Source organism: Nothobranchius furzeri, chromosome 12 (assembly GCF_043380555.1).
Source record: "Nothobranchius furzeri strain GRZ-AD chromosome 12, NfurGRZ-RIMD1, whole genome shotgun sequence".
Taxonomy (NCBI): domain Eukaryota; kingdom Metazoa; phylum Chordata; class Actinopteri; order Cyprinodontiformes; family Nothobranchiidae; genus Nothobranchius; species Nothobranchius furzeri.
This window is the reverse complement of record NC_091752.1, coordinates 71,112,907-71,130,099: the sequence shown is the minus strand read 5'-3', so window position 1 is coordinate 71,130,099 and position 17,193 is coordinate 71,112,907. Positions and strand designations below refer to the sequence as shown.

The window sequence follows — 17,193 nt, the reverse complement described above, 5'->3', positions numbered from 1 at the left end:
TCATTCCAAAGCAGACTTTTGTTTAAGCAGAGATGTCTCCATCTCCATGAATATGTTTACATTTTCTTCATCCTTGTGGACGTTTGACTCGTGTTCCATAGAGACGGATTCAGAGGGCCAGAAGCAGCTCGCTGGGACAAACCAGGCAGCTACAAACTGGTTCCAGTTACATTATTAGTGTGGGAGCTGCTAAACCAGTGTGCTGATCAGCTGACCACAAGTTAAAGGTGGATAACAGAGCAACTCAGACATGAATTACGTCGCTTTAATACAAGTTTATGTTTACTGAGACAATAAGGTGTGTGAACGAGTCAGCGGCGGTCTGTGACTCCGCCCGAGCTGGAACCAGCAGGCGTAGAAGTAGGTGAGGGTTCAAGCCCAGCATGACTCATCCGTCAAACATCATTCCTCTCACCTGTCTGTGCATATACCAACTGCTCAGGGGGAGGAGTCACGCTTTGCTAAGACAATTCAAATCCTTCCGCTGAGATCAGGTTGGGACGCTCCCGGCCGAAAGCTTCGTCAGTAATGATGTTACCAAAGAGGTAGCTCTGGTGTTTTCACACCTGGAAAAACTAAAATCTGCTGCCTCTGTATGGACAATCCGGCTCAGACTGAGAGACCATCTAAAGGCTCAGGAACGTGCCGGGGCTCTGGACTCATCAGCTGATCTCAGTGTGACTCTGAGTCTATAATCTGACTGTGGTGTTAACATCAGCTGTACATAACCAGTTATAGCAGATAGGAGCAGAAACATCTGGATGTGCGTGGAAAGAGTCGGTTTCACAGACCGGTTTCACCTGTTAGGCTGGATTTTTCCAGTTTCACATGAAAATGGGTTGAGCAGTAAAACAGGTTATTAACCCACAGGTGTACCTTAGTGGAAGGTGCTGCTGGATCTTGGAAATGAGCCCCATGCTGGGATCGGACTGCATGTACATGGTGGCCAGGATCGCTATGGCAACGAAGAGCCAGGAGGAAGGGCTGGCTGGGTACACCCCCTTAATCACCCGGTTCTGTAACGTGATGAACGACACACACAGAGGATCGGTGTAAAGTTGGGTGGGGTAAAAGTCGACAGTGGAGTTCCTCTTGGGTCTATTCGTGGGCCTTTATCTTTTCCACAGTTTCGTCTGATGTTGGCATTAGATGCACATGGCTCTACAGTACAATGTACACAAAATGATGAGAACTTTAAAGTATGCATGCGGCAGATGCTTCTATCCAAAGTAGATCTAGCGGTGCAGCCAACAACAAAGCTAACAAGTAAGCTAATGGTTCCAGAGTCAGAAACCCCAAAAGCCTGAAATAACCAGCGTAGGAGGTCTTCTGAAAACACCAGGAAAGGGGTAGGCCACCTACTCTGGCCCAGAGGGAGGTCCAACCTCTAGTGGAGGAGTTTAAAACTACCACAGAAGTACAAGACAAACCCAGATCCACGCATGCTCACCTTCATGCGGCTGACTCGTTTCTTCCAGGATCTCACTCCGGAGAGGTAGATCTGGTTCAGGGCCTGGTAGGACAGCTGGAGGTCAATGCCTTCTGGCGTTATGGTGAACTGGAACGCCACAGCCTGGTGGGCCTCCGCCATGGCTATGGAAAGGAGATCCAAATGGAAACCATCAATCACCTGGTTGGTGTGAAAATTAGAACATCTCATGCTTTAAACGTGTTTGTAAAGTGGGAGTCGGCTCGGGGTTAGTGTGTGCATCAACTCTGGGTAAGTCGACGTGTCAGAGGAATGTTGTTGCTGCTGCACAGAGTCCTGCAGCTCTTTTATTCCCATCTCTTCTCTGCTGCGACTAAAGCGAGCCGATTCCAGTAAATCACGGATAAAACAGTTCAATCCTCCGCCTCTACAGCTCGGATCGAAGGAGGAACACAAACCAGAAAATCCGAATGTAAAAGAAACGCAAAGAGAACCTTTCAGCGCTGACGATGAAGCGAGGAAATGAATTAACTGTCAGAAATCCCAGAATGGAAAAATCTATGTTTTCATCTTTGAAGTAGCCTTCCCCTTTCAGAGATGATGTTTTCAGAAATCTGTAAAAGTGATGATCTCATCCTGCTCTGTGATTTAATGTAAACTATGCGTCTTTATTTAGTTACTTTGCTAACCACGCCCCCTGCCCCGCAGAGCGCCACGCAATAGGAACTGAGAGTCGACCAGAACTAACCAATAGCGTTAAGACTACGGCTTACTGCTTCAAATGTAAGGAACGCCTCGGCTGATGCAGAGTTGATGAACTTTCCACGGACAGCAAGTCTCTAAAATATAAACACAACATGACAGGAGAATAATACTCATAAAACAACGAGTTTTAGCAGTTTGTCGGCTACAGAAGAACCTTTATAAACAACAGTTACACACGAGCATGGCACATCACAGCAGAGCCTCATCTTCAGGTCAACACTCTGCAGTCCACCTACACCTGAAGGACAAGGGACACACCTATGAAGATGACAAAGTCCACATTCTGGACAGAGAAGACAGATGATGTGAGAGACGAGTAAAAGGAGCTATCTATGTCAAACATGGAAAACCCACTTAAAATAGGGGCGGGGCTTAGATTTCACCTTTCTAGTACCTATAATGCAGCTTCAGTCTAGGGTTGTCACGGTAACCGGTGTAGCGGTAAACCCCGGTAAAAAAGTTGGCAATAATAATAACCGTCTTGTTTTTTAAAACATATATTATCTCAGTGGATTAGCGTGGCTGCGGTGTAGGCGCGGTGACCCTTACCAGCCACCGTATCATCTGCTGAAGTTGCCGGCGGCACATGCGCACTTTGTTGTTTACAACCAAAACTTTCTTGAAGCTAAAGCTGAAATAATGGTCAAAGGAGGAGACGGCAGCGCTCAGGAGGACATTTATTATCCCTCAAAGAAGGCAAAGTGGGAAGTACGGGCATATTTTGGATGTTTGAAGAATGCCGAGGGACAGTTGATAGAAGACGGCTATCCTGTTTGCAGCACGTGCAGAAAAAGTGTCTGTGAAAGGCAGCAACGCTTCAAATCTCATGACACATCTGCGTGACCATCACCCACAACTCTACAGTCAACGCAAGGCAAGCTAACGTTAGCGTTTTAGCTAAAATGCGTGATCCGAGGATTTGGGTTGAGGGAGAATGCAACGAGTCGCTAGCCTAGTGAACTAGACCAAATTCTTGCTTTGCAAAGAAAGGTCTAGGCACGCTCCATTGGAACCTCCGCAGCTCCTACCAGGACTCTGGCTAGCCAATCACAGCTCTCTAGAGGGGTTGCAAACACATAAAGAGCTGTGATTGGTCCATAATGGTGGGCCAATCATAGTGCTCTATCTGCTTAGTGAACAAATCACAGAGCTTTATCCGCTTTGTGGGCCAATCAGGGCCCTCTATATGCCTGGTGGGTGGGATGATGCAACAGAGTGAAACAAGAGTATGTCACATTCATTGTCCAGTGGAATGCGGAGATCATTTGAAAGACAACGGTAGAACCCGCCCCACAACAGAGAGCCGTCAATGGAGCATGGCCAGACTAAATAATACATTTATTTAGTCTGGCTTGCCAGGCTAACGAGTCGCTATATAAAGCAGCCGCAGTGCCGCTACCTGCATATAAACCGTGTCGCGGACACCCCCATGTTGAAATGACGCTATGCATTACGGGGCTCCCAGGGGCAGATAAGAGTTGGTCTCTCTCCGCGAATAATTATGAATTTAACAATGATTACTGCCTGATGACATTTTCCCACATCTGCAAAGCTCACTGGAAGGACACAAACTGAGGACGATACTTTCCTGATATAGGGTTTATTACTCAAGTAAGGGTAAAAAAGTATCTGATTAGAAGGCTACTTGAGTACTGAGTATCATCTGGTCTAATATTTTAAAATGATGACATCAAACAGACATAAAATAAGAAGTTATGGGCAAATATTGGTATTTTAAAGACTAAAGGGGAAAAATGTAAACAAATAAACAACATAATTACAAAATAACACATTTTAGGCTAAATTTAGACACAAACCGAGGACAATATTTCCTGATATACAGGGTTTATTTAGTTGTCTGAAAATGTAACATGTTTAAAAAAAATACCGCGATAATACCGAAAACCGTGATAATTTTGGTCACAATAACCTTGAGGTTACATTTTCACACCGTCACAACCCTACTTCAGTTTAGGTCACACCTTCCTGCATCTCATCAACATGATGACTCATCAGGGGATGGAGAGGAGGGGTACTCAGAGTAGTTTCTGCTGGTTAAACAACAACAGACGGCTACAGCTTATAAACCTGACTCTCCTGTATCCCAGTTAGAACTGTCAAAGCTCCTCAGATGAGAAGAGAAACATCTTCAAGAAACCAAAGAAGTCCAGAAAATTTATTTGTCAGATTAAAGAAAACCTAGTCACCAGAATATTCAAAGATTATTGTCACTACGTGTTCCATCAATACCTACTAAAGAGGCTGAAATCTCAAACAGACGGTGTATTTTCCCTGGCAATAGGGGGCAGTACATACCCAAATCATTGCAGGCAAGCCGTATTTTTGTGTTAGAGTCATTTTATTCTATTATTATTATTATTATTATTATATGTATATAAATAATTGTATTTATACTCCTCTGTCTGCGTCGGTGCGGAGACACGTAACGCCAATTTGCATCGGCGCAACTGCTCTCCAATGGGCTCAGACATGCCCAAAATTTTAAACATCCGTCAAAAATGACGGAGACCGTAAGCTTGTGATTGGTCAGGACATCACTTTCTGTAAGTTCGTCACCTGCACCGCACATTTTTTCAGGGTGGGCACGTACGAAGCGCCGGCACTTTTTCCAAGAACACTTTCTTCTAATTTGTTGCTCCATTGTGGCCCATGATGCTTCACCAGTTACGTCATAAATGGGTGGAGGTGAAGTTTCACTTAGTTAGGGATGACTTATGTCTCGTTGAAGGAAGCCGTTCATTTGTTGGTCCTTACCCCCATAAATCAAATCAGATCAACTTTATTTATAAAGCGCTTTCACGTGGCCAAAATGGACAAACAAAGCGCTGAACAACCAATAAAAAGCACCACAATAGGACAGACATATAACCATTAAAAATACAATAAGAAATCCAGTAAAATACAATAAGAAATCAGTTTAAAATACAATACGAAATCCTGAGTGCAAGTTCGCAATCCATATCCGGCCTACTTCTCCCAAACTTCAATGTCCAAACGCCAGCGAGAACAGATGTGTTTTTAGTCTGCTTTTAAAGGTTTCCAATGATTTGGCCGACTTTACATCAGCTGGCAACTCATTCCAGAGACTTGGTCCAAGTACTGAAAAGGCACGACTCCCACGAGACTTCAGGCTGTACCTGGGCACAGTTAGTAGTCTCTGGTCAGCTGACCTAAGGGAACGCACCGGGACATGTTGGTGGATGATTTCAGACAGATATTTAGGTGCCCCTGAGTTTAACGCCTTAAACACAAACAGGATGACCTTAAACCTGATGCGATAAAAAACAGGAAGTCAATGCAAGGCACGTAGGACTGGTGTTATATGTTCAGACCTCCTGGTAGATGTTAGCAACCGAGCAGCCGAGTTCTGAACCGCCTGGAGGCGTGCTATTGGAGCTTGCCTAAGCCCCGCATATAGCGAGCTGCAATAATCCAGCCTGCAGGTAACAAAGGCGTGGATTACAGTTTCCAAATGACTATGTGACAGAAATGGCTTAATTTTTGCTATGCGGCGTAGATGAAAAAAAGCAAGATCTCACGATTCCGTTCACTTGAGCACCAAATCTGAGCTCTGCATCAAGTTTTACCCCTAAGTTAGTGACCACCGCCTTTTGATGCGGTGCCAGAGTGGAAAAATCAAGCCCTTGGGCACCGCCTGGGCAGGGGTGTCAAACTCAAACTCACACGGGGCCGAAATGAAACTCTGGGACGGAGTCGAGGGCCAAACTTAATATTTTTTGGAAAAGTGACGGCGAATTTGCACATTTTCTTTATCAACATTTATGCAATTTAGAACCTTTAAATTAGGAAACAAACTTATTTCTGCATTAACACTGAATGTGGAATAACCAAATTACACACGAGCAAGTCAGTTTTAAATAAAAGGCATCAGTGGTATTCATTACTTGTGGTATAATCAGCATTTTTAAAATCTATTCAGGATTTATGTTTTCTTTTTTATTCATTTTTCTTATTTTTATTCTCCTTTTTTCTCCTGTAATACGTGTCATCGCTGCTGTGACGTCTAGCTTTCCCCACTGAGGAACAATAAAGGGATTTTCTATTCTATTCATCTATCTGCAGCCTTTCCACTTCCTGTTTACTGTAGGTTAAATCTTTTCTCACGGGCCAACAACAAAATAAAAATATCATTTTATCTTAAATGAAAATGAAACATCTCACCTGTTAACTTTCATGTTTTGGAGCAGAAAAAGAGCATCAAACCAACATATTTAAAGCTCAGTTTGCTCCACTGGTTTACTGTGATGCTCACCTGTTCCAGCCAGATACCTGCATCATGGGGTTGATCTGAGCTGAGGAGGAGACTCCTGTTGTTTTGTTCATCTTCATCATAATAATGACAACATTAGATGACAACAGGTGCTCACATAGGTTTGTGCTGATGAACATGTCTGAGCAGCTTGACCACGTCGTTGTGTGTCGGGGAGGAAAAATAACAACTACAGCAGCCACAGAGTCGTGCTGGTTTGAGCGTGTCGCTGCTCGCTGGAGTTATATCAGCTCTGTCTGGAAGTTAGTTGGAAAACTTTTTCTTTCAGTCGTGAACACATTACTGAGCGGCTAGAATCTCCGTTTCTGGGCTTCAACATCAGAAAATAGCTGAGTGAACTCGGCGCTGAGTGAGAGGAGTGTAGTTTGTCCGAGACCACGGAGCTGCAGAAACCGGCAGCAGACGCTGGAAAAAAACACAAAGGAGGGGGCACGTTGGCTCCGCGCTGACACCGCAAAGCATCATGGGAGTTGAAGTCTTTGAGGTAAAATCGGCCAGCGGGCCAGTTTTAATATATTTTTGATATTTATCTCGCGGGCCACATAAAAATGCTCTGCGGGCCGCATCTGGCCCGCGGGCCTTGAGTCTGACATATGTGGCCTTGGGTCTTTGGTGGCGTAAACAGAATAACTTCAGTCTTGTGTTCGTTGAAACACAAGAAGTTCTGAGCCAACCATAGCTTGATGTCCTCCAGGCAGTCCAACAGAGGTTGAATGGTGCATAAACCACCATGCCTAATTGGAAAAATGACCTGGCAATCGTCAGCATATAGATGGAATGACACGTCATGTTTACGGAATAGGTCACCCAGGGGTAGGAGATATAGGGAGAATAATAGTGGGGCCAAAATCGATCCCTGGGGGACTCCCCAAGGCAGCTCAGCCAGATCGGAGGAACAGTCCCCCAACCTCACACAAAAACTCCTCCCAGTCATGTAGGATCTTATCCACTTAAGTGCCTGGCCCGTAATGCCCACAGACCGCTCCAGCCGGTTTATTAGGATGTTCTGATCAACGGTATCAAAGGCTGATGACAAGTCCAAGAGCACCAGAACCACAGCATCACCGGATTCATTAGCCAATAAAATGTCATCAAGGATCGTAAGCAGTGCAGATTCAGTGCTATGAAAGGGTTTAATCCCAGATTGAAATACTTCTCCAATTTCCCATTCCTGTAGAAAAGACATCAGTTGGATAAACACAGCCCTCTCTATGATCTTTGAGATGAAAGGGAGTGTAGATACAGGTCTGTAATTGGACAAGATTGTTGGGTCCAATCCTGGTTTCTTAAGCAGAGGTCGTACCACCGCCTGCTTTAGGGGAGTAGGGATGTCCCCAGATAGCAAGCTGCTATTTACAATGTTCAGTACGTGATCACCCACTACAGAAAAAACTTCTGTCAGTAGCCTTGCCGGGAGAACATCAGTTACCGCCCCGTTGGCTTAAGTCTCATGACCAGATCCTCAAGCTCTGCAAGAGTTAATGGTTGAAAACCCTCCAGTGCCTTAGGAACACAGAGATCTGCATAGGGGGCGTGCTTAAGCGGTGGAATAGAGGCCCTTGTCACCCTTACCTTGTCCACAAAGAAGTCCAAAAACGTGTTACATGACTCAGTGGTGTACTCAATCGCAAGGGGCTCATTGACATTTAAAATAGAGTCCATTGTCTTAAAAAGTATCCCAGCATTCTGAAAGTTTAAGGAAATTGTGTTGGCAAAGTACTTTCTCTTAGCATCTTTCACAGCCTTCTGATAGCCAATCCAAAGTCCTCTTATTAGGTCAAGCCAGCTCTGGAGCCCATCCTTTTTCCACCTCTGCTCGGCCTTCCTGCACATCCTTTTCAGTGCTCGAGTACTCTCAGTTAACCATGGCTCCTTTTTAGCTTTAGGTTTCTTTACCCGTAGTGGGGCTACCACATCAAGCGCCATGGTGCATGCTGAGTCAAAGTGTATAACAAGCTCATCTGTGGTCCAAGCTCTGTAGTTCTGCCCCGCACCCCCCATATAAAACACTGCGGCAAACTCGGCAGCTGTAGAGTATTTTAACATCCGACAGACAGCGCTTCATCGGAGCATATTGTTGCACACGTTTGTGATTCCAGGCCACATCAAACAATACCGGCCTGTGATCTGAAAAATAGGCCTCTTGGACCTGCAGGTTTGAGACTTCTACCCCCAGTGACAGCACCAAGTCTAAAGTATGGCCACTAACGTGTGTGGATTGGTCCACTAACGGAACCAAATTAAAAGAGTCAGCGAGATTTAAAAAATCTTTCACCAAAGGTTTATCCTAACAGCACACATGTATGTTAAAGTCCCCAAGAAGTAACACTTGATCATACTTAGGAATCAGCTCGCCAAGCAGTTCAGTAAAGTCGTCTATAAAATCAGAGTTTTGTCTCGGTGGGCGATATAGGAGAGCAACCAGTAGCTTCTGAGAGCATCCCAGCTCACAGAGGCAGAGTTCAAAGCTGGTAGGCACAGAGGATGGATATACCTGCCTACACATAATTGATGACTTAAATATCACTGCCAATCCTCCGCCGCGACCGGATCATCCCGCTGCCGCACACCACCGACACCAATCCGGAAGCCGCCAGATTCAACGGCCCCGGATCCAACTGGTGCTCCGGCGTCCCACCGTCCCCCTCTGAGCCCACAACTCCACACACAGCATCCGACGTGCCACGTCGAGTCGATCCCAGCTTCATCCGGCGTCCGGCACGCTTCCCCCGTCTCCGGCGCCTCCTCCATCTAGGTAAGTTTGTCACGTAGCCCAAAGAACCATCCAGTAGCTGCGATCCATTGTGCCCAAAACCTCCAGAGAACGATAAGCCTTCAGCTGCTTGGCGAATCCCAAGCAAGGTTTTACGATCATACACCCGGACTGAACTACTAAATTGCAAGAAAGACTAACATGAAGCAAAAGAAAAGCTTCAGGAGCAATAGACGAGCTGCCGCACACACCGGCGCCATCTTGTCAGGTCAGAAGCAGAGTGCAAAGTCACATTCACAACACCATAAGACCGACTTTTGAGCGGGGGCGGGGCAACGCATCCATTCGATGTCTGTGACAGTGCTCAGGTGGTGGGGTAGCGTTCGGCCAATGTCTCTGACAGTGCTAGGTGGTGGGGGCACTGGGCGATAAGATGAACAGTTCTCTGAAAGGACTCTGCTCCTCCTTGAACCGTCACCTTATCGTGGTGGAGGAGTTTGAGTGCCCTAATGATCCTAGGAGCTATGTTGTCTGGGGCACTTAGTGCCCCTGGTAGGGTCTCCCATGACAAATTGGTCTTAGGTGAAGGGTGAGACAAAGAACGGTTCGAAGGATCTTTCATGGCGGTTAAAACGAAGAGTCGGAGTACCCGGCCCGGAGGGTTACCGGGGTCCCACCCTGGAGCCAGGCCTGGGGTTGGGGCCCGTGAGCGAGCGCCTGGTGGCCGGGCTTTCGCCCATGGGGCCCGGCCGGTCCCAGCCCGAACCGGATACATGGGCTCGTCCAACTGTGGATCCACCACCCGCAGGAGGAACATGAAGGGTCCGGTGCAATGCGAATCGGGTGGCAGACCAAGGCGGGAGCCTTGGCGGTCCAATCCCCGGACAAGAAAACTAGTTTTTGGGACATGGAACGTCACCTCGCTGGCGGGGAAGGAGCCGGAGCTTGTGGCAGAGGTTGAGCGGTACCGGCTAGATATAGTCGGACTCACCTCGACACATTGCATTGGCTCTGGAACCCGAGACCTGGAGAGGGGTTGGACACTCTACTTTGCTGGAGTTGCTCCGGGTGAGAGGCGGAGGGCTGGGGTTGGCTTTTTGTTAGCCCCGAGACTCTCTGCCTGTGTGTTGGGGTTTACCCCGGGGGACAAGAGGGTAGCTTCCTTGCGCCTTCGGGTCGGGGAACGGGTCCTGACTGTTGTTTGTGCTTATGGGCCAAATATCAGTTCAGAGTACCCACCCTTTTTGGAGTCCCTGGGACGAGTGATAGATAGTGCTCCATCAGGGGACTCCATTGTCCTGCTGGGGGACTTCAATGCTCACGTGGGCAATGACAGCTTGACCTGGAGGGGTGTGATTGGGAGGAACGGCCCACCTAATCTGAACTCGAGCGGTGTTTTGTTATTGGACTTCTGTGCAAGACGCAGTTTGGCCATAACGAACACCATGTTCGAACATAAGGATGCCCACCGGTACACTTGGTACCATGGCAGCCTAGGTCACAGGTCGATGATAGATTTTGTAGTCGTATCATCTGACCTGCGGCCGTATGTTTTGGACACCCGAGTGAAGAGAGGGGCGGAGCTGTCAACTGATCACCACCTGGTGGTGAGTTGGATCAGATGGCAAGGGAACATGCCGCGTAGACCTGGCAGACCCAAACGCATAGTGAGGGTCTGCTGGGAACGCCTGGCAGAAGAACCTGTCAAGACGGTCTTCAACTCCCACCTCCGGCAGAGCTTTGACCACGTCCCGAGAGCAGTGGGGGACATTGAGTCCGAGTGGGCCTTGTTCCACTCTGCGATTGTCGAGGCGGCTGTTGCTAGCTGTGGTCGTAAGGTGGCCGGTGCCAGTCGTGGTGGCAACCCCCGTACCCGCTGGTGGACACCAGAGGTTCGGGGAGCCGTCAGGCTGAAGAAGGAGGCCTACAGGGCGTGGCTGGTCTGTGGGTCTCCGGAGGCAGCAGACAGGTACCGGATAGCCAAGGCTATAGTCGGACGGTGGAAGGAATACTTTGAGGAGCTCCTCAATCCCACCAATGCGCATTCCGAGGAGGAACCAGAGCTGGGAGGCCTGGGGATGGACTGTCCGATCTCGGGGGCAGAAGTTGCTGAGGTAGTCAAACAACTACACAGCGGCGGAGCCCCGGGGGCGGATGAGGTTCGTCCTGGGTATCTCAAGGCTATGGAAGTTGTAGGGCTGTCATGGTTGACACGTCTCTACAACATTGCGTGGTCATCGGGGGCAGTTCCTAGGGAGTGGCAGACCGGGGTGGTGGTCCCCATCTTTAAGAAGGGTGACCTGAGGGTGTGTTCCAACTATAGGGGGATCACACTCCTCAGCCTCCCTGGAAAGGTCTACGCCAAGGTACTGGAGAGGAGGGTCCGATCGATTGTTGATTCTCAGATAGAGGAGGAGCAATGTGGTTTTCGTCCTGGCCGTGGAACTGTGGACCAGCTCTGTACCCTTGCAAGGGTGATGGAGGGGGCATGGGAGTTTGCCCAACCAATCCACATGTGCTTTGTAGATTTGGAGAAGGCTTATGACCGTGTCCCCAGGGGCACCCTGTGGGGGACGCTCCAGGAGTATGGGGTGGGTGGCTTTCTGTTAAGGGCCATTCAGTCCCTTTACCAGAGGAGCGTGAGTTTGGTCCGCATAGCCGGTAGTAAGTCGGACCTGTTCCCAGTGAGGGTTGGACTCCGCCAGGGCTGCCCTTTGTCACCGGTTCTGTTCATCACTTTTATGGACAGAATTTCTAGACGCAGCTGTGGTGTGGAGTGTGTCGAGTTTGGTGGCAGGAGAATCTCGTCTCTGCTTTTTGCGGATGATGTGGTCCTCCTAGCTTCATCCAGCTCTGACCTTCAGCTCTTGCTGGGTAGGTTCGCGGCCGAATGTGAAGCGGCTGGGATGAGGATCAGCACCTCCAAATCTGAGACCATGGTTCTCGACCGGAAAAGGGTGGCTTGCCACCTCCGGGTCGGGGGAGAGGTCCTACCTCAAGTGGAGGAGTTTAAGTATCTCGGGGTCTTGTTCACGAGTGAGGGTAGGAGGGATCGGGAGATCGACAGGCGGATTGGTTCGGCGTCTGCAGTGATGCGGACGCTGAGCCGATCTGTCGTGGGGAAGAGGGAGCTGAGCCAGAAAGCCAGGCTCTCGATTTACCGGTCAATCTACGTCCCAATCCTCACCTATGGTCATGAGCTTTGGGTAATGACCGAAAGAACGAGATCGCGGATACAAGTGGCCGAAATGAGTTTCCTCCGTAGGGTGGCCGGGCTCAGCCTTAGAGATAGGGTGAGGAGCTCGGACATTCGGGAGGGACTGGGAGTAGAACCGCTGCCCCTTCCGGATCGAAAGGAGCCAGTTGAGGTGGTTTGGGCATCTGGTCAGGATGCCTCCTGGACGCCTCCCCGGGGAGGTGTTTCGGGCATGTCCTGCCGGCAGAAGGCCCCCGGGTTGACCCAGGACACGTTGGAGAGGTTACATCTCCAATCTGGTCCGGGAACGCCTTGGGGTCCTGCCGGAGGAGCTGGTGGACAAGGCCGGGGAGAGGACGGCCTGGAGCTCCCTAATTGGGATGCTGCCCCCGCGACCCGGACCCGGATAAGCGGAGGAAGACGAAGACTCTGCTCTCATAGTTCACTTTGAAAACCCGTTCAAAAGATTTGATTCGTTTGTGAACATCACATGTCTACCCTGAATCCGAGCATTTGATTCCCAGGTTCAAATACAGGCTGATAAAAACAACCCGTAGTAGGGCTGGGCGATATGGCCTCAAACCAGTATCACCATATGTGGAGGATTTCACCTTGATAACGATAAATGGACGATAACTACAGGTGTGCGCAGAATCAAAGGTTGTCCACTAGATGGGGCTGTCACGTGTATCATGTTGAATCACATTTTTACATGGTGGTACAGCTTCCCTAAACACATCTTTTCACTCTTTATCGTCAAATTTATTGACATGGGAAAATTTTTCTTGACAAGAGTAAGAAATTTCGATAATGATAAATTTTCGATTTATTGCCCAGCCCTAACCCACAGCTAAGATAAAATGGCATTTACTAGTACCAACGGTGATATTTTGGCATATTTGTTCCTACCTTTGCTCTCGAAGGTTTAAAATGGCATGGTCTGGCCCATTTAAACCTCTGATGCATGAATTATGAAATCTTCAACCATGATTTTTTAAACCATTTATTTCATTCATCTTTAGGTGTGAATGAAACTAATTTCAACAATTTTTTTGTAACATTAAATAATTTACAAATAATGTATTATGTGTCCACCTCCGTGGACAGCGTGCGTTCTGAACATGAAATGTGTTGGCTCGACTTACTGAAGTCCAAATGAAGGGGCTCAAATGCAATAAAGCCTGCAACAGCTGTGCTTAAAGAGCAAGTCACCCCCAAATCAACTATTTTTTTTCTGATAAACTATATAAATGTGTGTCTAATCGTGCCGCAGACACGTGTAGTCAATAGTTTTGTACTTTAGTGCATTTTAGTTAAAATTTAAATTTTCTGCCTGAAACTGTCAGGGTTGTGCCGTTGTCAGATAAAAACTCACTGCATTTGAATTTAAATCTGCCACCGCTATTGGCTAAGAGGTAAGCTATGATGTAAACTGGTACATTATGATGTCACAATGTTGTGAGTGTGTGTATTTGTTAGTGGCTCCACTCTCTCGGTCTGCTAGGTAACAGCATTTGTTGCATTTTTCAAACATGAAGTGGGAGTGAAGTAGGCTTCTTGTAAGGGGTGACTTGCTCTTTAAAAGCAAAAATAAAGAAATAACTATTTTGAGTACCTGTCCACTGTAGTGACCATTATGCATGAAAGGGTTAAAGCAATGTCTGAGTTAACCATAACCAACTAAGGGACAAAGTAACCAGAGGGTTGTACATACCAGTGTTCATCACCCGGCTTACAGAACAATGGTGTCAAACTGGCTTTACTGGTTTTGTTGTTTGTTACTGGTTGATGTCAAACTGGTTTTCATTTTTATTCGTGATTTTTTTTTGTGGTCAAAGGTTACAATACTAGCCTAGTGCCTATGTGTACATACATGTACTCTTGTTTCTTATCATTATTCTCTTTAGTGTTGGTGCTGTTGTAACATGTGAATCTTCCCACTGAGGGATCAGTAAAGCCTACTCTATTCTATACTAGATTCGATCCTACAGACTCTGCTCAACACTATCTTAAGGAAAGCCAATGGGATCACAATTAGCCTGGTTTTCAATGTCTACTGGCGGCTATTCAGCTCTATTCAAAGTGACCCCGGGCATCAATTAAGCAACTCTGAGGTGAGAAATACAGGAAAATAAAATCATATAAAAAATGTTTCACGGCAAGATCTCGCTGAACATTTTAACAGTTATTTGGTAATGTTTGTACATTCAATACAGCCAAACTATTCTCCCATTTTAAACCATCCTAAAAAAATCACAGCTGGTAAATAAGCTGATCACTAATTAAGTCACCACTCTGTCGTTAAGTCATGCTAACAGAACTTCCTTTATTCTTATGTAATATTGACAGTCTGGTCACGTTAAGAAGCAGCTCAAGACCGATTTAATAAAAAACTGATTTTGTTTATTTTGCGTCATTATTATTATTATTATTTAGCAACATTAGGACATTTCTGCAGATCCACAGAATTATAACCCTTAATGTTTTTAAATATCTTTTGTTTGTTTTCATTGTTCTTTGTTTAGATTTATTACATTTTTTGCCTTTAATCAATTTTTCATTCATTTTGATGTGGATTTATTTGTGAAGCATGTTGTATTTTGTCTTTCATTTGTTAATTTATAAAGCACCAAACAACAACAACAAGTCATCTCTAGGCACTCTACAAAGCAAACAGCCCCATTGAACCTACTTATCAGCGTTCATTATGCTAATTAACTAAAAGTTTCATCTGTTCTGTGAGGGGTGCTATAGAAATAAACTTTTCTTACTAATGCACGCCCTGAAAAATACACACGGTGAACCCAATTAAGTTATTTCTGTTTCAAATGTGGGGAGACACATATAGTTTTAGTAGTGGTGGGTGGGGGACATCCAAATTATACACGCATTTTTAGTCTGGCAATTAGACTTCATAAAAATAACATATCCTCCCTCATTTCAGTAAAAATAAAGAGAAGCCTACAGGTTAGGGGGGACATGTCCCCCTTGCCCCACCCACTTAATTACGCCCATGAATCTGGCTACAAAGGGTTACTGGCCTCCAAATCTTTGAGAACTCCTCTATAAACGTCACGAAACACAGAAAACCCGCAGGAGGCGGTGGAAAGGCGCGTGCGACTCCACAAACCCGCGGAATAAATCTAGTAGCTGTTTTTTCGGCTCTTGGAGAACAACAGCCCCCGAACCCCGGCTGTTCCCTAACAGGTCCGCTGCTTTAACTTCAGCCGAGTTCAAGCGAACCGCCTTCGTGAGTCCCAGAGCCACGCCGGTCAGCAGCAGCATCCGAGTCCGGAGCAGAAACACCACCACCGAGTCCCCCACGGGACACAAGTTACCTCACAAACGTCCGAGTCCCCCACGGGACACAAGTTACCTCACAAACGTCCGAGTCCCCCACGGGACACAAGTTACCTCACAAACGTCCGAGTCCCCCACGGGATACAAGTTACCTCACAAACGTCCGAGTCCCCCACGGGATACAAGTTACCTCACAAACGTCCGAGTCCCCCACGGGACACAAGTTACCTCACAAACGTCCGAGTCCCCACAGGATACGAGTTATCTCACAAAGGTTTGGCGGGAATGAAACAACCAAATCAAGTAAAAACGTAGATAACGTACCCGCAGCGCCTCGCAGCAATGGAAGCGTTAGTTTCGCACCCCTCCCTTCACGGGACAGTTAAGGAGCGCGTGAACGTGACAAGATGCCTCATTCGCTCCGACGCATGACGTCACCGCGTCCCCCACATTGACAATGAAGCGGTCGTCATGGACATTTTTATTGACTGAGACTACCTTTTATAAGCAACAACATGTCTAACAAAGTCATTAGAAACACGGTTATGAGAAATGCTGCACCTTCACCAGCAGGTGTACTTTACTGGTCCAACACCTTTGTTGACCAGTAAAGTATCAATGGAAACATTGACTGGAAGTGGACATGGTTGCTACCAAGAAAATATTTACTGTTTAACAAAATAAAAGAAATATCATTTAAGATTATTCACAGGTGCTATCCGGTTAAAGCTTTTCTACAAAAAAGATATAAATAATGGACTGCTTGTGTACTTTCTGTAAAAATGATGATGAATGTCTGTTATGCTTGTTCTGGACTTATACGAAAGTCTTTTGGACCGACCTGATGAATTTTCTAAATAGAAAGAACAAAACTTTCTCACTAGAAACAAAGCATATGTTGTTTGGTGTTGAGAAACATGATCTCAAAGACTCAGAAAACTGTACATCACTAATTTGCTTGTGATATATGGGAAATATCATATCCACACCTTTAAATTTCAGCATCTCAAACCCAATTTTAAAGCATTCTTAGCTACTTTAGATAATTCTATAAAATGCCTTAAATCTAGTTCCAATCCTAAAGCCATTAGAACGATATCTGCCCTTGAAAAGACTATTATTACTCCTCCTGCATCACTTTCATCTCTTTTGCAATGTATTGTAATTTTGTAAATGTACTATTTTCCATCCATCCATCTATCTTCTGAGCCCGCTTTGTCCACGCAGGGTTGCGGGGGGGGGGGGCTGGTGCCTCTCTCCAGCGGTCAACGGGCAATCACGCAGGGTACACCCTGGACAGAGAGCCAGTCCATCGCAGGGCAACACAGAGACACACAGGACAAACATTCATACACACACACACACCTAAGGACAATTTAGACAGACCAATCAACCTAGCAGTCATGTTTTTGGACTGTGGGAGGAAGCCGGAGAACCCGGAGAGAACCCACACGTGCACAGGGAGAACATGCTAACTC

General features: G+C 46.6%; 1 protein-coding gene across 5 annotated transcripts in view; it reads right to left on the bottom strand.

Moving 5' to 3' along the window:
* Positions 1-16,580, bottom strand: part of cpt1a2b (carnitine palmitoyltransferase 1A2b) — a 39,272-nt gene extending 22,692 nt beyond the window's left edge. For 2 of the 5 annotated variants that reach the window (XM_070543014.1, XM_070543017.1), the window contains exons 1-4: positions 2,372-2,392; positions 2,178-2,268; positions 1,451-1,593; positions 877-1,016 (exon numbers count right to left, since the gene is read on the bottom strand). In XM_070543014.1, coding sequence (XP_070399115.1) covers positions 877-1,016; positions 1,451-1,593; positions 2,178-2,268; positions 2,372-2,377 — 380 coding nt within the window. In that variant the 5' untranslated portion in view covers positions 2,378-2,392. Of the gene's footprint in view, positions 1-876; positions 1,017-1,450; positions 1,594-2,177; positions 2,269-2,371; positions 2,393-15,943; positions 15,963-16,039 lie in introns of those variants that run through there. The other 3 variants (XM_054735075.2, XM_070543016.1, XM_054735076.2) reach the window with 3 other exon arrangements.
* Between the last annotated feature and the right edge of the window lie 613 nt (positions 16,581-17,193).